At 41.5% G+C, this 26,979-nt stretch overlaps 1 protein-coding gene across 2 annotated transcripts; it reads left to right on the top strand.

Annotated features, from left to right (window-relative positions):
- The first annotated feature begins 10,265 nt into the window (after positions 1 to 10,265).
- Positions 10,266 to 18,055, top strand: PTGS2 (prostaglandin-endoperoxide synthase 2). 2 transcript variants are annotated; one of them, XM_074831698.1, is made up of 10 exons: positions 10,266 to 10,378; positions 10,795 to 10,911; positions 11,024 to 11,167; positions 11,619 to 11,762; positions 12,142 to 12,323; positions 13,132 to 13,215; positions 13,386 to 13,632; positions 14,622 to 14,908; positions 15,074 to 15,221; positions 15,373 to 18,055. In XM_074831698.1, the coding sequence occupies exons 1-10, from the start codon at positions 10,309 to 10,311 to the stop codon at positions 15,777 to 15,779; spliced, it is 1,830 nt and encodes a 609-aa protein (XP_074687799.1). In that variant the 5' UTR covers positions 10,266 to 10,308; the 3' UTR covers positions 15,780 to 18,055. The 2 variants fall into 2 exon arrangements, with proteins under 2 accessions (XP_074687799.1, XP_074687800.1); XM_074831699.1 differs by having other exon boundaries at positions 10,357 to 10,456.
- Positions 18,056 to 26,979: the final 8,924 nt, after the last annotated feature.

Here is a 26,979-nt window from a genome sequence, read left to right as displayed (position 1 = left end):
TTTTCTATTTTTATATTTTTGATTATTATACATTTTCCCTAATTGAAAATTCTAGGGAAAAGAAATTAAAAACAGCGAGACTTTATTTCCTGATGAGTATCGCAATGGCATTACTTCCCTCGGAGGCTTGCTTTTAAGCCCAGTGAGCCAGCCAGTTTTTTATGCCATTACATAATTGGTCGTCTCAAAAAGCATAAAAGCATTTGAACAATTTCTAAATTATTTGCCTTTGCTTAGAGTCATATGTCTTGGCAAGACATAACATGATGTGATGTCTCCTTCACAATCATCTAATTTCATTCTGAAAAAAGCAGGAGTTTCTCCAGATTTTCTCTCCTGAGCCGTACATTTTCTTGGCAGAATCCTCCTGGATTAAAACTCTCGTTCCAACCTGAGTAGTTTAACTCACAATATTTTTTAAAGTGCCTTCAATTCCCACTGGTAACTATGAATAATTACAGCAAGTTACCCACTTGCTTGATTTTCTAAAGGTCTTTCAAGGAGAAGGATCATGGGGAACAGTTTTTATCTGGCCTCTGAGTCCTTTTCCCCCACCAGTAACCTGCTCATTTAGTATCATTTCATCCCTTTTATTTCTTAATTTCTTACTATTTTTTTTTAATCGTAAAAGTATGTTGAAAGTGAGGCAAAGTGACAGGCCATTACAAGAATATTGGAAAACACTCCTGATTTAATGCTGGAAATAGAGATTACTAGAAAGGAGACTTGGGAGTTTGGGTAGCCTGCACTAGGCACAACCTGCTCCAGGAACCTCCCCACCCCGCTGCAAGCTATTACTATAATTTTTGCGGGCACAGTTCCCTGTCCATCCCAAAGGGCTGCCATGGCATCTGTGTCATGGAACATTTTTGTTCGTCTCACACCAGATGACTCCTCCAGCCTCCCAGTTGTGAAGAGCTAGAGTCAGTTTTAATGAACTCCATGTCTTAATATCAACATTTTAACCCACATCAAGTCCTCAATGAAGGCATCTTCTTCTGTGGGCACTGAGTGAAGGCTCACAAGAACTTGCAGAGCAGAGCTGCCCCCGTCTCAAAGCACTGAATGTCGTTACTTAACAAGCTATGCTTGATCATACTACAGCCCCCAATGGAGTAACTTTAAAATTAATTTGCTGATCACAGTAAGTACAGCAGCATCACAGCAACCAACACAGCAACCTTTGCAATACTTGCAAAGCAGCGTTTGAAAAACAAAGGATAAGTTGAGGACAGTTCACACTTCCACAGGCTGTGGAATCTCCACTGAATGCTATCCTACACACTGTGGGTGTATCCACCTCATGAAATTCTGCTGTTGATCACCAACTCCCATCATGTATTGGAAACTTAAAAGCCCTAACAAAAAGTCTTACTGCACTGTACGCATAAGCTTCGCAATTATTATCCACATGTGGGCTTCACATATAGAAGACTTATTGTGATATATCAGACCTTGATGAAAACTCATCCGTAGCTAAGAGACTGGAAAAGCATGATGAGACGTTACCCCTGTGTACTTAAGATTGTAAAAATAGCCCGATACTTCTATTAAGCGTTGCTTTAAAGACAGAAGTTTACAACAAACTGCCTGAGTTAATAAATCCATCTCTGCACAGTCACTGGCAGTCATGTACCTTTATAGACTGTAACTGCCCACAGAGCTGTGCCACTGCATAGCCTCGCACACCAAAGCCTTCCAGGGGAAAACTCAGCATCCGTCAGACAAATGTCTACACTGGAAGTACATGAGCTGGACTTAGGCAGTGCTCGTTTTCTTGTTTTGAGTGCTTGATCATAATATTCTGTGAACACAGATGACTTATAGTTACATATATAGTTATATATGCAGACTGTATATATCGTGTATATAGTTATATATGAGGATAAATGTTTTAAGTGCAGTTAGATTCAATCTTCTATTCAGTAAACCCTATCATAATTTGGTTTATGTAGTTTGTGCTAAAGTGCTGCTGTTTTATTCCTTTTTTCTCCTTTGGAAAGTGATTATATCTGAGATATAATATACATCTCCATAAGAAAAGAGTGGGTTTCAGCTACTTGACAATGGAGCATTTGTATCACATCCTGGGTTCAGCTCTTAAATTTAAGCATTTGGTGAATACACCTATGAATGTTTTATCTACAGGATCTGTGGACTTCTTTTAGTGACTAAAGGCAGCTCACCTTATGAAACTATGAATTCTCAGAAAACCTTACAAAACCCTGTGGAGGAGAGGTTACTAGATGGAACAGCAGTTTTTGCACTGTTGTAAACTGATCTGGTAAATGCTTTTGTAGAAAAAAAAAATCTTCTTTGCAGAAATAATGTTTACGTTCTATAAACTGAATGAGAAAAGGGATTAATGAATAAAACTAAATAAACCTTAGTACCCAAAGAAGTGGTTTATGTTAAAAGCATTACGCCGAAACAATTTGCTGCTCAGTAAAACCTACTACAGTTTCCTCCATCCGGTTTAATGTCAGTGTGCTGGAAAGCGATGGAAAATTACAAAGTACGGTATTCACTGCGTAACAACAGACCGGCTTCAGCTGCACAACAAAAGAGCGTGCAACGGGATGGAAGAATTCACTAAAAGTTAAGCAGGAAGTAGTTAAAAGAAAATTCCAGCATCTGCAATGAGGAACACAATATTTGCAAATCTTCTCTCTCTGGATGGATTTTCTGTGGAGGTTTTCCACAGAAGGATGGCCTTTTGATTGTTCTGATATACAATGTTTACTATAAATGGCATAACAGAAGCAATTACCCTAATATGAGTTACAGCCGTTTTGTGAGATGACAAAAAGCAGATAAAATGTCAGCTGACTCTTCTTTATGTAAGAGAGTTACAAAATCTCATGACGTATTTTTCAGAGCTAACTGTGATCAAATGTCTACATAGGGAATACAAAGCATATTGAAGCTGCACGAAGAAAAAAAGAGGGGCTCTGCAAAAAAACCCCAGAGGACTGAATCACAATAGCAGAGAAGTTCATAGTTCGATTGCCAATTGCTAATAAAGAAAACTTGTTTTTCTTCATTGAAGTAACAACGAAAAATATTTTCCATTCTAATAGGTACAGTTCAAATAGGAAGAAAATTCCATAGATGAGTGCGTTCAAACAAGGTCTCTGAAAAATTATTTGACATTAAAAAAAAATCCATAGATCTGATCCAGAGCATGGCTGCCAAAAACCAATGTTTATGGCCTTTTCCTTTAAATTCACCATAAAAATGGATTAAGTCTTGCCACCTAAAAAAATTGGGACAGATAGTATCTAGGATGAAATTTTCAATGTCAGCCTCTGCCTCAAACTCAAACTATCATATGGGATAAAAATGTTGTGCTTCATACTCCATTCGTCTACACTCCTTGGAAAAAGTTTGTCCTAGAGTGCTTCGAGCTGAGTTTAACTCATTTAGGGCTTGTTTTTCAGGAACTAGTCAGGCAGGACTGAATTTGTGACTACCAAGTTTGCAAATGAGGAAAAGAATAATATTGTCTAATACATTTCATCTGAAAAACAAAACACAGTTCTGGAAGCCATTCTTGGTGAGGCTTCATTCATTAACTTTCATTTAAAATAACATGAATTCAGTGCCTAGTCAGCTCCCAAAGCAAAGAGCTCAACCCTGCTTTGGATAAGGCAGAGATTCAAATTTTAGCTGTTATTAATGAGCAATTCTTGTGTTCTTTTTCTCTCTAGTTTCATGACAAATTGATGTTTACCACATACCAAGAAGCGTGCAGATGCCCTGTAGCCACATTATAATACAGGTAACTGGCAAAGAATTTGCAAAGCAAACAGGCCTACCTGGGAGAAACCTGGCCACGATGCAAAACGATGAAGATGAAGCGTACAGGTGTCTCATTTCACATCTTCTCTCACTAGTTAAATTTGATGTAAAGTCACTCTTTTCACCTTAGCTTCACTCCAACCTTAACCGAATTCTGTCTGAATTCTTAACTGAATCTGTCAAGAATGTCAGAGGATTAAAACAAGAACTCGGAGACACTAATAAAAACAGAAGCATGGAAAGGTTTATTTGAACAGGGTTTACTCTAAGCAGCGGTTAATGATAGAAATTACAATCTTCCATATTCAAAAGCAACCCCCAAAACTCCTGTTGGCTTCCAAATAAAACACAAGCAGTGGATATATGTGTCTTCTTCAGCAGCTGAAATGCAAAAGTAAGCTTCTTCGAAAGGGAAAAAGAAAGGGGGAGGTGGCCAAACTTGCTCAGGTCTTGCCTAAATCAGCCTTAGGTTTTCTTGCCATCCACCTAGTTTTTGTACACATTTTTTTGGATAATTCCAAGAGGGGAAAAAAAAACCAACCAACCAAACTGATTTGGATAATAAGGTATACTCCCATTTTCCTAAGCAAAGATCAGTGCCCATGGTTACCCCATTTAACTGACCTCCCACCTCAACCTCATGCTCCTTGTCTCCCTGAAACAGGTCTGTGTAGGCAGACAGAGCCCGCGCACAAGCATTTCTTGCTGGTGTCCATGGTATTTTTGTTGAGTCCAGTTCCCAGATCTCACATATTTTGTATTCATATGTATTTTTGACTGGAATGAATTTATGTTCCAGACAGCAATACCAAAATGGCAGTAGTCTAGACAAATAAGGCACATTTTTACTGTGATTTTCCTGGAAAAATAAATAAATCTCCCTTGTTTTAAACACAGGTAATAGAATATTTTTGTCTTCCAGCAGACCCTAAGGGTGCCAATGAAACTAGGACCCAAATGACTGGAGTGCTCCAAGAGGACACATCATAAAAAGACAGAGAACTGGCAGCCCAGTTTCCTGGCCAGACAAACCAGGGGGTGATTACATGAAAGTTTAAAGAAACTACATATCCAAACATCTCTGTTATCACGTTTCTGATTAGCAGAAGGCAGCAAAAGAAGCTTAAAGACATCGAGTTCCTCCTAAGGCCCTTAGATTTTCAAGAACATTTTCAGAACATCCAGAACTGTTATCATATCTCTGTACCCATCGGCCTCGGAGTGTGTTTTTGCTTCGGATGCAACGTATGAAAACTTTCTGTGATAGCAGCTTCGGTCTGAGCACGTTTTGCAATAAAAGAGCAGAAAAGTACAGACTGAAGAAATAAAACTGGCTTGTTTGGCAGGAAATTACTGAACTATTAAACATGATTATAAGATTCCCACAATCACAAAGGAAGGGAAAACATTGCAAACATATTACAAAGGGTCGAGGATAAATTTAGGCTAGTTTAAGTGCAGGCAACCCCACTGATTTCAATAACGTTTACTCCTTTGAACTAGCTGATATGAGGAGTCTTTGCTTTACCAATCTTCTTTTCACGTAATGCATGGATCCCATACAATCTATTGGCTGGACGATTTTTCTGTTTTAATAGAAACTTGTAAATGCAAACAATAGATAGGGAAAAAATGTGTTTTCTTTCATTCTGTTTTATAGCGTACATATAAATATTTCACGTTTCTGTGCACGTGCCACAAACACCACGTTTGCTTTGCAGCAGCTGTGATACATACATAGACTGCACGTTACACCTCTGAGCTTGTGGTGAACGTAAACCTGACAAGGCTCTGATGTGGATCTTTGTAACTAGGCTTAGAAATACGCCTTTATTTAATACCGTGCATCATCTACTCAGTGTTTTAGGAAAATACTGGGTGCTCACTGAAGTGGAGATGAGCAGCTCACTTTACCAGCACTTCACTAGGGACCACCACAAGCAGCCTCTCACGCTCTCTCCCCAGAATGTTCACACGAGCACAGCTCCGTCAGAGCCCTTCTCTTAGTCACCCTTACCCTGGAAGTGGCCAGACACCCCGCTACGCAGGTGCACCTCGGCAGAAGTCAGAAGCACCCTGGTATCCAGAGAGCTACTTGTCCTCTACTTCGTCTCAACTCCAAAGCGTAGCGTGCAATCAATTCATCAGTGAGCAGAACTAGAAGAACATGCAGTTTTCTTCCTGGAAAAGCAATCTTCACAGGGATACTTTAAGATACGCAACAAAATCCTTTCCCTCGCTATGGACACAATTTTAACAGCTCTGCAACTTAAATGTAGATTATTTTGTTATTTCCACCAAATATGGTGCAAAGTAAGAATAAACTCCCATGCCCTCTCAGAACCTTCAGTTTTTAGACCATACAGAAAGAGGGCAGCTAGAAAACAACAGACAAGCAAAAATGCATTAAAAACTCTTAATATTTGACTTTTAAACCAATTTAGGGAGGTAATTTATGACTATAAAGTGGCAAGACTATAAAGTGTTTACTTCTATTTTCTTTCCCCGGAGAATTACAAATCCTAACTCATCTTGCCTTTCAGTTTAGCACATTTCTCTGACATACACCACATCCGGCTCACAGTGAAAGCCCCCGGGAGTCATTCCCATGCATCTGATGACAAAGTAATTTTAAAATTTTTTTTTTAATAGCGCAAAATAATCTGGCAGTTCAAGTATTTGTTCAACTCCATTTTTGATAGCTACAATTCAAAATTTTTGAAGAACAAAAAGTACTCCAAATGATCTGTTTATCTTTTTATATTCAAGTGACTTAAAATTACTCTTTTATTCCCCCTGCCTTTTATTTAACAGTTTCTAATGACAGCTTAACCTTGCAAAGTTTGGTTACAAAACAGAGCTTTATCTGGTTTGGATTGTGAATTATTAAATTAATAGAGCTTATTCTCAAATAAGGAATCATATAAACAGTAAGAAGAGCAAAAACGAGCTGCACTTCATCATTTATCATGTCATACAATAAGAAACAAACATCCAGCAAAAGAGGGCGGTAATACTCAGTGAATCTTTCTGCCTTCAGACACTCTCTCCTTCCTTAAAAGCTGTCAAAAACAGGTCATGTGGGGTTCGACCTACTACTGGGGCAAAAAAAATCTGTATTAGCTTATATTCCACTAGGTATAGAATTATGAGTTAATTTCCATGTGCAGTTCTTCAGAAACGTCCCAGAATGGCAGAGCCAAATTTCACTTCAGGGGTGCAAATATTCCTGATGAGAAGTGAGGAATTTACTAACTTTTCCCACAGAACCATAGCTACAGATAAAATGCCTGAAAATAATTAGTGGGGAAAGATGCGTTTGCTGGAAAGATTTTGTTGCTTTGAAAACTGTGCTTAAAGGCTGTAGGTGCCTTGCAAGGAATTCACATGTGATGGGCTTTGCAAAGCCTCATCTCCCTTCCACAGAAATGCAATCCCAGAAAAATCATTATTATTAGAACAATAGCATTTGCCCTGGATTTTCAGGAGTCAGTGCAAAAACGGAGTGGCACCAGTGCTGGGGGACAATGTTTTCCCTGCTGCCACCTCTGTCTCCCCTTCTTTTAGTGGCATTACTGAAGCATGTCAGTCCTTACGGAGTGCTGTATCTTCTGCCAATACTGTCCTGACACCTTGCCTTAGGGAGACAGTAAGCTGTGAATTCTATATATATTCTGTATGTAACCTTTTGCATGCAGTTAAACCTAAAATAGAAACAGAAACAGATTTCAAGGAATCACCTCCTCCAGAAATTTCAGCCAATGCAAAAATATTGAGGTTGAGGAAGCTACTCTGTTCCACAGACTGCTTTCAGCTGGACCAAAGGGTACTCAAAATAGCTATCGCAGAAGTAAAAATACTGATATTTTGCAAAGACAGTTTATATGCTGGAAAAAAGAGAGAGCACTTGTTAGTTGATGTATAAAATCTCCACCTGGTGGTGAATCCTGCCACAGCAAACTTTTATTTTAAAGAAAAATTCCCGTTCCAACACATAACCAATTCTTAATTATAGACAATCTGAAAAGAACAAGTGGGGAAGGGCAGCCTTCAGAAAAACAGCACTATCATATCTCCCTGATCTTCCATCATCTTGGAAAGCTGAAGAATCCTTTCAGTTATGCTGCAGCTATCAGGTACACAAGTGACCTTCCCCAGCTGAAAACAGAGAGAGCTCACGTTGCACCACATGTAGGGTAGGGCGGAAGGTGAAGTGTGCCAACTGTTTCTTCAGCTGCGAAAAGTGCCCCTTCCCAAGGAGAAGTGTCCTCTGCCAAGGCTGAAGTTCTGCCCCGTTGCTTGGTTTGCACATTGGTTATTTCTAATAACTGAAAATTTTAAGCAATATCAGCTACCTGTATCCCCAGAGTCCTCCAAATCATAGCATAGCTCTGTATTATCATTTTAGGGAAAATTCTCTAGCTGCACACAATTAGTTCCATTTTCCCCTTAATGTTGCTGGTTCTACACCCTAAAAACATTTTCTGGATTTACTTTTTCCCATGCACCTTATTAAAAAGTAACGTCTCACTCACCTAGTGTTTTCAGTAAAGCCTTATTACCCAACAGCATCCATAAAAGCTTTGCAAGATGGAATAAAACCAGTGTAAAATGGCTCTTGATTTATGGCATTGGGCATACCATGCATCCCTTTCCATACCCTGTTCCCCTGGACATTACCACTGTTTCATAATTAGTTAGTTTGGCTCATGAAACCTCATAATGCAGGAACAAAACACTTGATAAGACCGAGCAAGAGTTACAGGACTTGCACGTAGCCACAACCTGCAGTGACCCACAGTTCACGCAGGAACAGGCTCCCAGCAGCCATCCTCTGCTTCAAGCTTATGACCAAGGCCAGTATTTTTTTTACACATATGCACCTAAATATATAATACATGCCTTTTCCTATGCCAGAAGAATCATGTGATTACAGACTTTTGTGCACCATTCCCTAAAACATCTAGGATGACCTACTGCTGATGTATACAAATTATTCACTAACCACAATGCAATTCTTCTGGGCCAAAAATAAGTTTTTGTTTAAACTGGACCAAATCCACTTTCTGTAAAGTCATCGATTTGCAATTTAAACACAAGTAGCATTGAACCTCAAAAGATACTTTATTGAAACAGCAATGGGGTTTTTTGGTGTTTAATGCTGACATCAAGGGTGAAAGTGCGAGGGCTGAGAGGACTGCAGAAAGCCCTCAGCCCCACACCGTAGAGAATTACACAACTGCATTACATCCTACTTGTTTCATAATACATTTTCCACACGCAATGAAGAGTAAAAATAGTACTAGAGTATACTGATTAAAAAAAAAAAAATCTATGACAGAAAGGTAAAGCATCATCAAATGGCCAAATCCATGCAGCGTTTGAAGGAAATGAGCAAAGATTTGTTTACAAAGCAGTGGGGGGGTATTTTAAAGCAGAAGCACTGGGGAAAAGTCATTGGTCATTTCAAAATAAGATGCTTAATAACAGGATTTGGTCTCGTCAGAAACACAAACATACAGAAATAAAATTAAATATGCTCAGTATTCATTTCCCCGCTCCGTGCACATCCACGTCCAACCCAAGTGCTCTGCAGCCAGCCCTCCTTCACATACATGGAGAAAAAAGTCCCCCGACCACTTGTTTAATGAACATATTAAAATTCCCTCATGAACAATCTCAACCCCACGTTCCCCAGAGCGCTCCAGGCTGAGTCAGACAGAGGGGGGAACCCAACCGCCGGTAGGATCCCAGCGGTCCCCTGCCGCTGCCCGGGGACTTCCTTCAGCCGGGTGACAGTTCCCGCCGCACTTTTTCACTTAGAACCTGCCGGCGGCAGAGCCCCACCGCGAGCAGGTGCGGCAACGAGCTGCATTTTTAAAACATCACTTGGAAAAGGGGGAGTTTGGGGGGGTCAGAGAGCTGGGGGGTCGGATTTCGGCCCCTCCTCGGACGCCACGGGCCGCCGCGGGGGGCTCCCGCCGCCCTCCCCTCAGGAGCCGCCGGCGGCGCCGAGACAGTCACGCCGGGCCCGGGCGCTGAGGAGCCGCCTCAGCCACAGCGCCGCCTCCTCCTCCTCCTCTTCCCCGAGGCCGCCGGGGTCTCGAAAGGGACGGGGGACCCCGGCAGCCCCCCCTCCCCGCGGCGGGTGCTCCCCTCAGCGCCCGCCCGCCGGGACTCCCGGCGGGAAGAGCCGCGACGGCGGCTTGGCTGAGGGACGGGACTTGGGTTGGCTGAGGGACGGGACTTGGCTGAGGGACGGGACTTGGCTGTGGGACGGGGCTTGGCTGTGGGACGGGGGCAAGGCCGCCGCCTCCCCCGCCGCAGCGTGACGGAATCCCCCATCGTTAGTTTCCGGCGGGCGGGCGGGCGGGCCGAGGGGTGACTCACTGGCGGCGCCGGGGATAAATAAGCGGGTGCCTACCTGGGAGCGGCACTGGGTTCTCGTCGCCGAGTCCCCGCCGAGCCCCAGCCGCAGCCCGAGCCGCGCCGCAGCCCCGCCGGGCCATGCTCCTGCCCTGCGCCCTGCTCCTGCCCTGCGCCTTGGCGGCCGCGCTCCTGGCTGCCGGCCACGCAGGTGAGGCCCTGCCGCGGGCCAGTCGCGATCAAACCGTGCCTGGGGACTTCTCTTCTGTTCTTTCCAGCGGCGGAATGGGTTAACTTTTAGCTTTTTTTAATGTCCCGTATTCTCTTGTGACTTCTCGAGGGCTCGGTGTATGGTGGGAAGGATGTCAGGCCGCCGCTGGCCTGTGTGGGACAATCCGACCCTTCTGAGGAGGTTTATTGCTGCCAGACAAATTCCTGTGCTTTTGTTAATAACTATTACCTGTAGTAGCCCAACGGCTAGTGTGAATGGATGCTCGCTCTCTGTCTTCCTGATAAGCATTGAATTTAAGGGCGTTGTCTACCTAACTTTGAAAAATTAGTTTAGTGGGGTGAGAATACCGGGGTAGCTCTAGAAGACGCTAATTGGAGCATTTGGTTTCATTCTAGCCAACCCTTGCTGCTCCAACCCCTGTCAGAACAGAGGAGTATGCATGACAACGGGCTTTGACCGGTACGAATGCGACTGTACAAGGACAGGATATTATGGGGAAAACTGTACAACACGTGAGTATCTTAAATCTCTTTTTCATAGAAATGAAATTTGAGAAATCAATTCCAGGATTGCAGATTATTCTGAATAGCTAATTTACAGTAATCTTTCCATCAATACTCACAGCGGAATTCTTCACATGGCTGAGGCTAACACTGAAACCTTCACCAAATACTGTCCACTACATCCTCACCCACTTCAAAGGAGCCTGGAATATCATTAACAACATTCCCTTCTTACGAGATGCTATTATGAGATATGTATTAACGTGTAAGTATGAGTTCTCTCTTTTAGTTCTCTTATCTTAGGACTCCAGAATATTGCACTTGGTTGGTCCATATGTAAAGTTAGCAAGCTAACATCCACTAAGGTAAAAACACTCTAAACAAAATTTAAGATTTCTGCATGATGCAGACTTGTATGAAACATGCTTTGAAATGGAAATGCATTTTGCTCTAATCTCTAATAGTATCCAGGATTTTGCCAGCATAAACTTCGCACCAAATCACTCACGTTAATAGTTGGATCCAGCTGATAATCCAGGACCCAGTCCTGTTGTTCAGTAACTGTAATCCCATTTAACATCAGTAGCTGACATATGTGGAATTTGTCTGTCCAACTGCTGCAAAAATATATGAAAAAGATCCAGCCTTGTGATTTACTTTTTGAGACTAAAATGTACAGTTCAAAAAAAAAATGACAAAACTTTTTTCTTTTTCAGCAAGATCACACTTGATTGACAGCCCACCAACTTACAACAGTGATTATAGTTACAAAAGCTGGGAAGCTTATTCCAATCTTTCCTATTACACAAGAAGCCTTCCACCAGTGGGACTTGACTGTCCAACACCAATGGGTATTAAAGGTAAGGAATAAACCAGATATGTAATGTTCACTTCTAGGAATTCCTACTTCTCATCTTAAAAGATACCATGAGACCTGCTTGTCTTTAGCCTTTTTTTCAGTGTAGTTGACTTTTTGGGTCTTTACACAGTGTATCCAAAACATGGCTATTCTTAAAGATAACTGTTTTGGTTCTCATTAATAAGTTATGTGCTCAAACCAGGGAATGTAGAAGTTTCTAATAAAATCAAGAAAGTGAGCACAGAAAAGCAGATATTCCTCTTATTTGTATGCTGCTACCCTTCAATAATACATCAAAAGCCTTTTTGTTGTTGGGAGCAAAATTAAGTATTGCTTAAACATAGTTGTCTTGAATATCTCATTGCTTCTTTCTCTTGCAGGTAAGAAAGAGCTCCCAGATTCAAAGCTGATTGTGGAGAAGTTTTTGCTAAGGAGAAAATTTATTCCTGACCCGCAAGGCACAAATGTGATGTTCACATTCTTTGCCCAACACTTCACTCATCAGTTCTTTAAGACGGACCACAAGAAAGGACCTGGCTTCACCAAAGCTCTCGGCCATGGGGTACGATCATAGCTCTGTAACTTGAACACAGCACTTAGTTCTCAGGAGATACTGAGCAGCTAGAATGGTACCTGACAGGTTGTTGGGGTACACAAACACCAGTGCACTTACTGTACAACGCTGTTTGCCACAAACTGTAACTGCTCCTTAGGCAAAATTCCAGCACTCGATAGCATCTCTTCCTGAGTCAGAACCACTTGTGCAAAGCATGTGGTTCTGTTTAAAATATCTGCACAGTGATCTCTGACTTTTATTATTCCCAAGAATCTGCTTTCACCGAAAGCATGTTAGATCTAGTGAGTACCCAGAACTTCTCTGGACTCTTTCTGTTAGTTGCCAAGAGCTGTATCCAGCACTGGGAAGTATCTTGTGTGCTGCTAATTGAAGAGACTTAGTTTTAAAAACTTCAGAAGCAGACTTGGATTTAGGATCTTTTATCTACAAAACAGGCAGCCTTCGGACAAAGTTCTTCAATATAAATGTAATGTGTATGTCTAAAACAAAGCGATAAAATAGGTGTGTATATACAGAGGACTGTCTGCATAATAGAAAGCTGCTGGTGCTTTAAACAGAGTCCTTTTAAATTGACAGTCAATTTAACAAGTTGCTGTTATACAAAGATGGCTCCAGTTGCCAGGAAATAATTTGGCTTCATCTTAAATATCAGTGCACAATACTTATAAGGTAACAATAATATAATTAAAAGGTAAACATCTAAGAAACTATTGGCATCCATAGAAGTGGGACATATCCTAAAATAGCAGAAAATGCAGGTTGGCTTCATGTTCCAAATCCTTTTGTTTTATAGGTTGACTTGAACCATATTTATGGAGAGACTCTGGAGAGACAACTTAAACTGAGGCTTCTAAAGGATGGGAAGCTAAAATACCAGGTGCGTCTGCCTCCTTACTGGATGACATATACTTCCCAAAACTAGTGCTCTGTGCATGGTGTAGCTGACCTAAAGTGCAAGCCTAAAGTCAGTACTAACAGAGTCAACACAGCTTAACTTATAAGCATCATAGCTTATGACTCTTTCTTCTTTCTCCCTCCCCCCGGCAGATGATTGATGGAGAAATGTATCCACCAACAGTGAAGGACACGCAGGCAGAGATGATCTACCCTCCTCACGTACCTGAACACTTGCAGTTCTCTGTTGGGCAGGAGGTGTTTGGTTTGGTCCCAGGCTTGATGATGTACGCTACAATATGGCTGAGGGAACACAACCGGGTCTGTGACATCCTGAAACGGGAGCATCCAGAGTGGGATGATGAGCAGCTGTTCCAAACTACCAGACTCATATTGATAGGTGAGTGTTATTTCTACTATATGCAACTCTAACCTTCTCTTCAAGCGCAGCACTTCTACCCCTTACCTGCTGCAGTAGGTGTAGTCAGAGGGAAAGCTATTACTTAAATTCGTGTGTGAGAGCATACATCTGAGCCTTTGTGACCTGCCACTGGGGTTGCATTGAGATACAGATTCCTCCCAGCTATGTTAACAGCAGAACTGAAGAAAACTGAGCCAAATGCTATTTAATTCCCTTATCTAAGGGAAACAGAACTGAAAGCAGTGAGAAGGCAGGAGGTAAGCTAAGGTTCACTTCTCGGAGAGAAAGCCTGTGGGGCTAGATGACCTCAGACTCCCAGATCCTGTGGGGTTTTTTGTGGTTTTTTTTCCCCTGGGATTGGGTCAGTTCAGGTATGCTTTAAAAGAAAGGCTGTGATTAAATCTAAAGTTCAGGAAGTTATGTAAAACATAATTCTACATACTTCTCCTGTCTAATTGTCTGTTCAGTGGTATTTCACCTTATGTAAATGGTGATGTACACTAAGCTTGAAAAGGCCTTGCCCAAACTGATTGAAACAGTAAACCAAGACAATTGTATTAAGCAGCTCAGAAGCTGAGAGTTGCTTTCAGGTACCAACTTTCTTCAGTATCCCCTCTCTGTATCCTGGGGGGTACTGTGTAACTGAACACAGCGTAGGTACTGATGTGTGCTGTCCTGTGGAACACACAGGGCAGTGTATCTTGGGGGTGGGGAGCAGGCTAGAGAAGACACATCTCTACCACAGCCAAAAACTCTTGGGAGCTTAAGTTCTGTTCCACCCTTAGTCACACAAAATATATTAATTATTTTCTAGAACAGACTAGAGAATGCTGAAGTGTTTGTTACCCTGATCACTATAGTATTTCCTTAGAACAGTTCAGAAATGGTATTTTCTCTCAGCAGGCTAACCTCCTAAAGTTTCTTAGGAAACCAGTACCAATATTCTCTTCTATTTCATTGATCAACAGGAGAGACAATCAAGATTGTTATTGAGGACTATGTGCAACACTTGAGTGGCTACCACTTCAAACTCAAGTTCGATCCTGAGCTGCTGTTCAACCAGCGGTTTCAATACCAGAACAGAATTGCAGCCGAATTCAATACTCTCTACCACTGGCACCCGCTTCTGCCTGACACTTTCCAGATACACGACCAGGAGTACACTTTCCAGCAGTTCCTCTACAACAACTCTATAATGCTGGAACACGGCCTTTCCCATATGGTGAAATCTTTCTCCAAGCAAAGTGCTGGCAGGGTATGTACTTTCTCAAGTTGCTCTACTGCTCCAATGGAGACCTAAACTGGGGGTGGGACGAGAGGGTAGAACAAAGCTACCCAAAACTAATGATATACTATAAAAGCACAGCTTCCTCATGACTCTTACCGGGAGATCTTACTACTTTTCATCTTTATTAAATAGGTTGCTGGTGGGAAAAATGTTCCTGCTGCAGTACAGAAAGTAGCAAAGGCTTCGATTGACCAAAGCAGACAAATGAGATACCAGTCCTTGAATGAGTACAGGAAACGGTTCATGCTGAAACCGTTCAAATCATTTGAAGAACTTACAGGTAACAATTTTCATCCTTTCTAACAAACAAGGGCTCTTTTCTTAAAATGGCTAACAGAGTCCTGCAGTGCTATTACTGGACTTGAACAGGATAGTCTTGCAATGAAAATAGGATTTTTCCACTTACGATTTTTACTCGTCAATAATTACAGGAGAAAAAGAAATGGCAGCTGAACTGGAAGAGCTTTATGGAGACATTGATGCCATGGAGCTGTACCCTGGCCTTCTCGTAGAAAAGCCACGACCAGGTGCCATCTTCGGTGAAACGATGGTGGAGATTGGAGCACCGTTCTCTCTGAAAGGACTGATGGGAAATGCAATCTGCTCCCCTGAGTACTGGAAGCCTAGCACCTTCGGTGGAAAAGTGGGCTTTGAGATAATCAATACTGCCTCCTTACAGAAGCTCGTCTGCAACAACGTGAAAGGCTGTCCTTTCACTGCCTTCCACATCTTAAATCCTGAACCCACAGAAGCAACTATTAATGTTAGTACCTCAAAAACAGCAATGGAAGATATCAACCCCACACTACTACTGAAAGAGAGATCTGCTGAGTTGTAAAAATCCATCTATTTATTTAACTATGTAATTTATTCTATTTATGGCTTAAAGTGTTTAAAAACAAAACCAAAAAAAAAAACAAAAAACCTTGAGCATCTTCGTTGTGGGGGTTGCCCTAGATTCCTTACTCAGGTAAGGCATCCATTTACAAAAGGGATTTTCTGTGTTTGAGCTCTACAGTGCTGAATCCCTTGTTTAAAGTCTTCTGTAACAGAACTATGTATTCCAAAGTGGACAAAGGTTCCAACTTTTTTAATGTTGTTTTAATACTTGACAAAGGGTGTTGGTGGGTTTTTTGTCTTTTCACTTGATTGTTCACATAACACTACGAAAGTGAGTTATTGCCTCAGCAACTTCTTAAACTTGAAAACAGGCTTTTGAACTAAAAGTACAAGAAAAATCTGACTTAATGAAAACTGTCAGAAAAGATTTATGAATTCAGTATGAGCACTCCAAGATTAACAAAGAAATACATATACTTGAGACTCACTCATGTAGTCAGAAAATGCATTGCATTTATTGTTGATACTACCTCTCCCTCATTGCAAATAAGGCACTTTGTATAGTAACTTATATTTGTTTTTATGTGTAAATCTGCTTTCATATGGCATTATACTTTTTTAATTTAATTATTTAAAGAAAATAGAACTTCTTTTGGATCGTACTTGTTTTTGAAGCATATGTCACAGAAGTATTATTTGTGTAAGAGGATGATAATGTACTGAGCTTAGAAAAAGGCTCTCTCTCAGGCTGTAATACAAGGCCACTTGTATTCTGATGCAGATGTTTTATTGTGCAAGTTTGCAGAGGTCTTAACCTTAGTCCAAAGTATTGGTACTCTTCATAGCTGTAGTTCTCTGGTCTACTTGATAATATAATTTTAATCTCTGTCAGTTTAAGGACAAATGGACAGTATAGCTTTAGGTAAGGATGTGACTATAGTATAGCTTTGTGTACCAAAACATGGAGATTCTTGGGGAATAGTGAAAACTGAGGAGCTGTGTAAACATGCACGGCAGAGAAATGAATACAGAATAGATCTATAGCAAAACTGCGAGGCACCGAGACTTGAAGGTTTATGTCTCTGTACACAAGCCATACTTGTGACTTATAGTTCTGTTTATTGGGGGAGGAGGGATAATGTTTTGTTTATAACTTATAAACAGAGGCATTTTGAGTAAGTGGCTTAAGCTTAATTAAAACTGGCTAGCTAGCACAAAATCTCCTCGACATATTTGTCCTGATCCAGCACTTAAATATCTAGTCTCATCTGGGCACGTGAGAAGTTACACAGGATCTTGTACCAGCACTTCAAACTTTGCGTATAAGGGTATCTTTTTTTTTCAATTTCTAGAGAGGAAATGTAGAAGATGATCTTCCTATAAAAACAGCTGGGGAACTATAGGTAAAAAGAAAAAGTCACTTCAGACTGGAATAGAGCAGCAACCTGGTATTCTGTGCCGCTGCCCAATATTCCTTGACTACTTGTGGAAAAGGACTTGAGTTTTGTATTTCACTGAATCTCTCCAACATTTATAGAGGCTAGTGCATTGTAACAGCTATGGCAGTAGTATAGTTTGACTGTGACTTCTGTTTCTGTTGACCTGTTTAGAGACACTGATTACCTTACACTGTGTAAGTTAGTGATTGTTGGTGTGAATAGCTGAACCAAGGTCTCCTACAGCCATCAGTACCAGTGACTGATCTGAGGTGGTCTTTGGGATGAATGCTTTGGAAGAAAGAAGGGCATATGTCTTCCTTTTTCTATTTGAAGCATGAAGAAGGGGAAACTTCAGTAACCTTGTATGCAAAGGTGGTCAGTACTGCATATGCTAGTGGGCTTGGACGCTTGTTAAACATGTGATTGTCATTCAGCTCTGCCTTTGGAACACGCTTCTCGAGAGCACCCTTCTGCCGTTAACAAGGAAAAGTGTTTGGCTTAGAGACAAAGGGAGACAAGTCTGGACACATCTAGTTATTGGGGGGGTGGGTAAAGAGGAATTCCTCAGACCATGGCACTTGAGTTAAGTTGTAAGCTGCTTCAGAAAGGAATCACGTTCACTCTGCGTTTTGTACTCTGCAGCCACATTTCACCAGTCACTTCTCTGTGACCCAACCTGCTGGGTTTGGCTGGGTTCAAGTTGCTCATGATAAATGTGTATGTTTGAGATTATTTATTTAAAATTCTGTGAATTGTTTTTCACTTTATTTTTGTAGGACAAGAATGTTTTTAAAATGCAATTGTTTATATAAATAAATTGAAAACATTACCTGTATGGGCTCATTTGCGTGTGATTTCCTTCAGCAATATTTTGTATGAAACAATTCTTTCATCTTATTTGCCACTCAAGATTAAATGGAGAATTCCAGGGAATTACTAACAGCATTAAATTCTCTCATATCCCAGACCCAAGATGCCTCCAACTTAAATCACCCACCCTCTACATAGGGTTATTTTTTCCCTTTAGTCACCACTGAAAAGGGGTTTCACTGTGACATCCCCGGAGCAGGCAGCTGCTCTTCACTGCAGTAAAGATGCTGGCACTGCTCTCTCTTAAGTACCCAGGGAAAGGACAATACTGGAGTTGCACAACATCGCGTTGGTGTAACCACCCTCCCTTCACCACTGCTGAGCGCAAGGGCAGTCCACAGGCCTTTCTCTTCCAGCTAAGCATGCTCCAGCAGGGCAAACTGGGATACCAGCAACCACTGGACAGTGTGATTTCAGCAGTGATGCCTCATCCCCGTTGTCCAACAGCAAAGTCAAGCTGTGACAGCCACTTCTTCCTTCCTTCTGCAGAAGGGTCCCGCTTTGTTACCTTTATCACAGTTATTGCTTAACTTTGTAAAGAGTGATGCAAGCTGGAATGAGGGGCAGTGGGGCTAGGGCAAGAGCAGCGATCTGCTCAATAAAAACAGAGGCAGGAATTGTACGAGTTGGTGCAATGTGTTCCTCCTACAACAAGCACCTCCGAGGCTACTCAGTCTCTTCTCTATGTTTTCATCTCTGATGAGAAATGAGGGGAACCTATGAAGGAGGCAACCGAGAGCATCATGCACCCTCTACTGCCTCAGTCAACTCCTACACCCTCCACCCAGCCACTGATGAAACATCCCCTCAAGCACCCTTCTGTGCTCAGCCCCCCGCTGTCATCCCATAGGTGACTATCTCCAGTACTCCCCCATCATCCATAGTGGTGCTCTGTCCTCTCACAGCCTCTTCCTGGTGACCAACCCCATAGCCGCTGTCCTTCACCCAGAGTCAGCTTCCTTCCAACCACTCAAAATCCTCTTTGGTCCAAGGCTCATCCCAGTGATCCACAGCTCTATATTCCCAACAGCTCTCCAGCCCTGGGAATATGACCGGCCTCCTGCCTCTGCTCTGTAGCTCCTTCCCATCTTCATCAGTGTGCAGTTCCCTTACATTCCTATCGTACCCCAGCACCTAAACACCTCCAGCAATTATCCTCAACTGAAAACTCAGGCCTCATCACTTTAGTGACCATCCTCAGCCCCAAAAATGCAACGTCCTGAGGACCCTTCCAAAAGCATCACCCCAGTTTCTCTCCTGACTGCACGCGGAGGCTGTGGGTGAACAGAGGCATGTGCAGGCCAGGTATGAGCAATGTGGGGTTTTTTCTTTAATAATCAGTCAACTCATTTGCTCTACAAGTTAATTCATTTCTGACATGTTTCTGTTTTGAGGGGAAGTTGAGGGAGCGAGCGAAGACGAAGCCAACTGCTTCAGCGGGAGGAGGACGGGCTTGGCCACGGCCGCCATGATGGCGAGGCGATGCATGGGAAGGTGCAGCAGCTGGAAGGCAGCAGCAAGGTCATCCGCGGGGAAGGTGTTTTGGGTGACTGCTGCCCTAATTAGGGAAGGGCCAGTCTGGATGAATTGGCACACGATGGATGAGATAGTTTGATCGTGGAGGAGCTCCTCCTTCCCTCTGAGCAGGGGCATGTCCTGATGATACAAAAGGCAAGAATGTTCCTCAGAGGAAACCTGCCTGGTGAAATACTTGCTCTCCAGCCTGGATTGAGGTAACTGTTTCACCCAAGGCAATATGGTAAAGGAGGGGGGCTCAGCGTTTCATTCATACCCTCGGAGGGAGGTCCATCAAGGAGCACGAGCTCTGTGCTTTGGGAGCAGGTCACCATACACCATCACCTTTACCGAGGGCTTTTGCCGTACGTCATTTGCTTGCTTGCCCACTGCGTAAGAGGTCTTTACAGGCGCTGAGTCGGAGCCCCATGGGCATCTGACCAGGTTTATTACTTCTGATACACTTGCTGGAGGTGCACTGACCTTTATGCTGGAGCACTAATGCTCCCAAGGCAGCTGCTTTACACAGATTTCAGGAAACATTTCTATCACAAGCGGCTTCTGCTTTGCAAGAAAATACCCCTTCGGCTTTTGGCATCAATCCAGAAAAGTCAACAGGTAGTTAGACTAAGCTGTGGGAAGGGTAGGAAGGAGAGAGAACCTGGGTGGAGGGGAACAGATGCATCACTTGTTCCTTGCCTGTTCACAGCTACTGAAATAGGTGAACAGCTCTGGAAAAGCTTATTACAAAGACGTGCTGTTTCCTTTGAAAGACCAGAAAGGAAAAAACCTGCAAGTTGTAAGACAGAAAGGAGCAGGCTGTAGCTATATAATCCAACTATGGAAAAAAAGGTGAATGGAGAGATCCTAACCTTTTTGCTAAAAGGCATGAGAAACACCATGCAAGGCAGAAATGGAGCAGTGTCGCAAAGAAACATCGTATGAAAAATACTCTCCTTGGAAAGAGTTGAGTGCTCCTCTTCCTTTAATCTGGAGTTTCAGTTCAGAAATAACCTTATACTGAGAGGCAACGTGATTGGTTTCAAATTGCATTTCTTTTCCTCTGATACTTATTTTTTAAAACTAGTGTAAAATCTCCCGTGACTCCTGTGTTTACTTACTCAATCTGTAAGTCCAGACATTTTCATTAATATTAGCAAGAGGCTGATCACAATCAAAAAAAAAAATCCAAACCACTACGTTGATCCTCTGCCATTCAGGAGTAGACAAGAAAGCAGATGTCAAGAAAATGAGAAGGAAAAAAGTAGCACAAGAAATTCACAAATTTTCCTTTCTGGAATTTTCTTGGCTGAAAATCCTGAGACCGCGCTGAAAATCTCAGTATTCACTTACAGCCACGTGAAAGCCTGAGAAACCAGTCAGAGGTGGCCTGGGCAAGTTGGGAGCTGAGCACCATCAGTAGAGAGAGGATATTAAAGCTTGTGAGATCTCACTAGTTTACCATCCGGAGAGGGCAGGGTACAAAGCACTCAAGGTTTGACTCATGCTGGTTGCTTGTCCTCAGTTCTGGACAAGCCAAGCCAATTTATCCAGCGGGTATTAGCCATCAGAAAGCAAAGCACGGAAACCCCAGATCTGGGGGAAGGCGGCAAATAATGTTCAAAGCATCTACTTTCAAACCAACCCACTGCATGCCAGCAAGATCTAGCCCATTGCAGGGCACATCTACAGAAAGTTGAAAATACATTGCATCTTCTAACCAACTGTAATCCTAATATTATTATTTTCTGTTAATTAGTAGCTGTTACCAGAAGGGCACTGGGAAAATACAAAGTGTTATATAACTAGGAGCATCCTGTTTGCAAGTGTTTCAGAGCTTTACTTAATACAGTAGCAAAGTAGTAGTTCACAGGTCTGTCTCAGGATAAAACCAAAAATACTCGCAAAAAGTAAAGGAGGATCCTGTGGCAAATATATTCTTGCTCTGCACTTTAGTTTTTCATGGTAACCAGGTGTAGCTCATTACTTCAGGCTTACAGAGTAGTGGATGTAGGTGTGTGCAAGCATCCTTGTTCAAACCTGCCCTGCTGACAGGTAATTTTAACACCCATTCATTTTCTGCAAAAGGACTGCATTTGTGGTAGACTTTTCTATGAGAGCACATGAAAATTTTTAAACACACACACACCAAAATGGGAAAAAAAGTGAAAGCAATGCCCATCACCCTGAGCACTGTGGAGCAGCCAGGTGGCAGTTGGAGAAGGCATGTTCCCCAAATGGCTTGTCGTGTCATCTTGCTTTCCCCTATACCATGAAGATCTACCCAAAGAAAATATTTTCAGAAGCATTCATGAAGGAAACATTGTGAAAGTCGTACTGGCTTTAGCATAACGCCATAACTTGTGGCTGCTAAGAAGGATATTTCTGAATTTATGCTGGCAGGTCTTCAGAAACGGGAGGTGAGACCAAGACCCTGAGAAGCAACATAGTTTTGGTGTAAAAAAACAGGTCTGCAAGACTGCAAAAGCATCAGTCATTCGGTACGATTTTAAGCCCCCCAAAATTCAGTGAACTGTGGAAGAGCAACAAAACACAGCTAAAAGCCATGATGCTTAGTCCGGATACGTTCCCCAGCACCTTCAAAACATGACCCTGAGAACTGACACAACTTGATACCCTTTCAATTGTGGCTTTCGAGCCTGTTGCCTAGACAATATTAATTAGTCCTGCCTAACAAATAATGGCAGAGTTGCTAAGTAGCAGTCATAGGTAATAATTAAAACAAGACTGGGTTGAGCTGGCTCAGCTGTGAAATACTAGTTCTTACATAAGGCTGGGACGTAACACGAGATGATCCAATCACGTCTTAGGGAAGCTGTTAAAAAGGTATTAGGTCCAATGAGGCAGAGAAGCAGAGACCATTCCAAGTAAATCAGGACTGAGATTTTCATAGCAGAGAGAATTTCAGTGAAAGCAGAAAAAAAAAAAAATGCATTTCTTAATTAGAAATGGACTGAATTCTCTCAGTGTCCAATAAACTGGAAGAATTTCAGACAAATTCAGGACATATTTCTGGCCCTCGAACAATAAAACCAGCTTCTTTTCACTGTTTGCTGGGGGAAATGTTTCAGTGTTCGTCATCATAACGGACCCAGTCTTAATGGTAAACAAAAGATTTCCCAGCCTGACCATGAAATGGAAGGTCCTTTTGCAGATCAAGCAAAATATATAAAATCATCCCAAAACCAAGCTGACAATACTGTATATTAAATAAGCTTTTTTCAATAATCTTCACTCTATATCAGATGTGTTTTTCATTAGATTATAACAGCTCTTCTACTCGATAGATGGAGATGGATAAAACACTGTTACTGAATTTTCCAAAGAAAAAGAATGCTTGCCTCATTTTGAGGAAAATTTAAGGAGTATATGAACACTCTCCATGAAGACCAAATTAGTGTCTCCCATAGCTACAAAAATATCATCAGAACATTTGAGAGATGAGACTCTGAAAAGCAACTCTGCTTTAGCAGAGCCTGGGGGTTTGGTTTCTGCAACTCTTCGGCACTTCTGAAAGCATCTCTGGAGATCTTCTGTTTGATGCTGAAGTCCAGGGCTCCTCCAGATTGCCAGCAAGTGCTCTGTATTGCTTAGTAAATAAGTGCCAAATGTGTAAAGCAAAATTAAAATATGACTTTAAATAAGATATAGAAAAAATAGGAGGAGGCAGTGGTGTACCAGTAAGCCGAGATCAATAGTGTTTTGCAGACTGATTTTTAAAAGCAACAGCAAAAATAAAACCATTTCTCATATGATGGCTTTGTGAATAGAGAATTAAAATCCCCAAGGTTCCTCATTTCTTAGGAAGTTTATTTCCTCTTTAAAGTCACTTCCTTGGTCACTCTTGGTTACAAAAAATTCTCATAACTCCCTTTAAACTTTCTATGCAAACAAATGAACATTTACCACCATCCTCTTAAATATTTACTTATTCAATAATCGTGTCTACAATGACTTCACCCACCACATCAAATTTGACATTGGGGAAGTTGCACTTGATTTGAATAATGTTATTCTGCTGCAAACATCATTTGCAAAGTTTATGTCCTTTCCTAGAAACAAGGGGCAGCTATTTGAGCAATACTTTCCAGTCTCCATCTTCAGTGGGAGGTAATAGAAGGACAGGTACGATGCCATTTTCCTATGTAATTTGTTAGGGAGATGAAAAATCTGCAGGTGTCATTCAACATAAAACAGCACCTTGTGATGCTTAGTACTATGAAGGAACTTGAAAAAACCCTTCTGTAACTGTGTGTCAGATTTAGAACTGAGTCCTGAAAAACTGAAGAGCTTATCTGCATCTCCTGACTTTGCAAAAATGGACAGGGAAGCTCACTAGAAAAGGTTCCCATGAGATTTCTGTCACTTCTACTTTTCTGTCATACTGAAATACTACAAGACCAGCACGTAATACAGATTTTTTTTTTTTAATTTTTTTTTTCTTCTTCGCTTACATACCAGGAACCAGAAGACAGACTGAGGAACTATTTGCTTCAGCACTTTCATAATGGTTGGTCTGAGAAAAAATTAGATTGAGAGAGGGATGTACTACTCCCCATCACATTAAATCTGCTTGCTCATTCTCAATAACTATAAAATTTACTGGGGGAACTGAAAGTCAGAAAAAGGTGTAAATTTTCTCGAGTGACTAATGGGGGTTTTTTTGTCTCTAGCTCCATTTTCACAGGAAGGTCCTTCCTTTAGAAAATAAGTTACATTCCTTATGATTCAGCACATGAATGGGTAGGCAACATGGGAGAGTATGAATATGATTCTATATTATTAAATGGCCATAAATGCACCCACTTGAATAAAGCTTTGACAGAGCAATCCGTCATCAGATTTTAGGCTAGTCTAGATTTGCGTGACTTGCACAAAGCCAGCCCCACCTTCCAGTACACAGTCACGCTCAATTCTCCTCAAATCGGGTCAAGTTCTCCTTACTCCACTATTGACATTTAATCAAAAATAACTTAATGATTGCATGCTTTCAGTTCCTTAACAAAATCCCCTCTTCATTTCCCTACCACATTCCCTGTTTCTCATAACCCTTAGGGCACAGACTGTAAGATGATAAGAAGTAAAGTGCATTTACTTGAAAAACGAGTTGCATAAAAGTCAATTTCTTTGAACATTTTGCATTTTAGCTTATTTTATTTAGCTGCTTTTTACCAATATAAATCTAGCTAAAAGCTTACGTCTTCTTTTAACTGCAGTGCATAACTGTTTCAGTTTTTGTTCTCCTCTACTGGGAGGAGACAATCTATAGAAATTTGACAACTAGGCAAGGACTGAAGCCAAGGTTGAACATAGTTTTGTATTCATCACAGTCCCACTGATACAAGCTTGCTGCTTGATGGCAGCAATGTGAAAATTCAAATTTGCAGTCCACTTTTTTTCCAGACAAAGCTGATATGACCTAAATTGGTCTAACAATGGCCGACTCACATTTATTATCAGAAGGTGAAGGTGACCAGCTGGAACCTTCTGCAGGGATTCAGACTTCGGGCTTGCTACCTCTATCTGCACCTCTCACAGCACAGTGCAGAAGACCTTGGTATTGGTTGGAGAGAGGGACCAGGAGGGGTATCCTACAATAGTAGTGAAGTAGAAAAATGAAGATTTTTCTTCTCTTTACCAAAAAGTGGGAAGACAGCCTTCCTGAGTAATGGAAAGCTGTCTAGCAAATCCACTTTCGCTTGAAGTCCTAACAGCCATACAGCACCTTCTTTGCATATGGCATATTCTTGTTATTTAGAAGGTAAACATTTTGTATGTGCCCGACAGAAAGAAAAATCTCATGCTAATGTTCACTTACCAGAATAACTGCTTCAATTTTTACCAGCAAGTGTTATCAGATTATTTTTGTGGTATGTAGGTATTGGAGCTAACTGTGATTTGGGCAAATGCTTTACGTGCGATTTGCGATACAATAACAATGGACACAACTAGCAATGGTAGAATCACAGGATAATTTGGGCTGGAAGGGTCCTCTGGAGCTCTCTGGTCCATCCTCTGGCACAAGAGAGGGGCAGCTCTGGGGTCAGACACCAGATCTTCAGTCCGTGACAGGTTTGACTAAGGTGTGTCTCTGTTTCTCTGAGCATTATGGGTACCTTCATTTCCACTATAAAACTACTACCCTGCCCTAAATGTAGTTCCTGTCTTTGGACCTGTTTTTAAGAAGGAATATGATGACCATTCCTAAAGGAAAGGGAGAAGACAAATCAACCACAGACAAGAAACTTCCAGATTTAAACCAGAACTACAGAAATGACCTCTGTAAAAGCTGCCCGCTCATCCAGAGCTCCTCAGCAGATGCCAGAGATAACATGTGTACACGTACACGTGTGTGTGTGTACATGCCTGCATCCTAAAGACATGCTATCCCACAGGCAGGAGCGTGCATTCCCATACAGGGAATGCAGCCACACACCAAGGACAAGTGGCAGAAGAAACCAGTCTAATTTTTATGCTATATTTAGGGCTATTTACTGCCCTGGCAAAACAAAAATCAGTTGCAAAACCAGTTTAACTGTTTTGTGTTTATTGCTTTTTAGGTAGAAACTGGCAGGTGTCTCTGAATCTAATTGTCAAAGTTATAAGAAACATGTTCCAAGTTTAAATCTTCATAATTTAAAATACTCCAGAGCAGCATATGATAAGATTTATTTTAAGCTTCTTGTTTAGTATTTACACAAGAATATATTATAAGAAAAAGAACAATTTTAATTTAGAATAGAGTATAGCATAGGAATGTTGCAATGAATAGAAGTAAAGTTAATATTTAAAAGAAATACAAGCCTATTAAGATAAAGAAATGCATATGAGGCAATAAACGGCTTCAGCCCTATTTCACAGTGATATCAGGAGTCAAAACAGGCGAAATGAAACCAATTTTAAAATAAATATATTAATGATAACAGGGGTGCACAACAGGAAAAATCCATGAAAGAGCAGTGCTAAGGTTCCCTTGGCTGAGTTCAACATTTAGATAAGCAACATGGTATTTTACTCTCAATTTTTAAAATTTTTTAAAATATATTTCCAATCTACTTATAAAGTCCCTATATCGCTAGCCAATTTTTAACCCTTCCATCAACATAGTCCTTAAACAAAAAAGCACTGTTTGCAGACACAATAATGAAGTAGTTCTTTTCAGATGTCAAAGGCCATGGCCAGTGCTGCAGAAACTCTCTCGTAACCTTTTTCAAGCTGAGTCCTGGACTTTTCCGGATCTCAAACAAAAACATCTTTAAAGGGAAGTTTATTTTGCTTAATAATATTAAGCATATTGAGTGGACTCATGATGAGTAAGAAGTGGACATGTGGAGCCACATTCATTCAGAACCA

Source organism: Strix aluco, chromosome 8 (assembly GCF_031877795.1).
Source record: "Strix aluco isolate bStrAlu1 chromosome 8, bStrAlu1.hap1, whole genome shotgun sequence".
NCBI classification, from domain to species: Eukaryota; Metazoa; Chordata; class Aves; order Strigiformes; family Strigidae; genus Strix; species Strix aluco.
This window is presented reverse-complemented; position numbering and strand designations above follow the sequence as displayed.

Bases quoted from the DNA above. Each gene is read 5' to 3' on its own strand.
- PTGS2 (XM_074831698.1), top strand. From the start codon at position 10,309: ATGCTCCTGCCCTGCGCCCTGCTCCTGCCCTGCGCCTTGGCGGCCGCG. The intron at 11,168-11,618 runs GTAAGTATGAGT...TTTCTTTTTCAG, and splicing joins TATGAGATATGTATTAACGT to CAAGATCACACTTGATTGAC. The intron at 13,633-14,621 runs GTGAGTGTTATT...ATTGATCAACAG, and splicing joins TACCAGACTCATATTGATAG to GAGAGACAATCAAGATTGTT.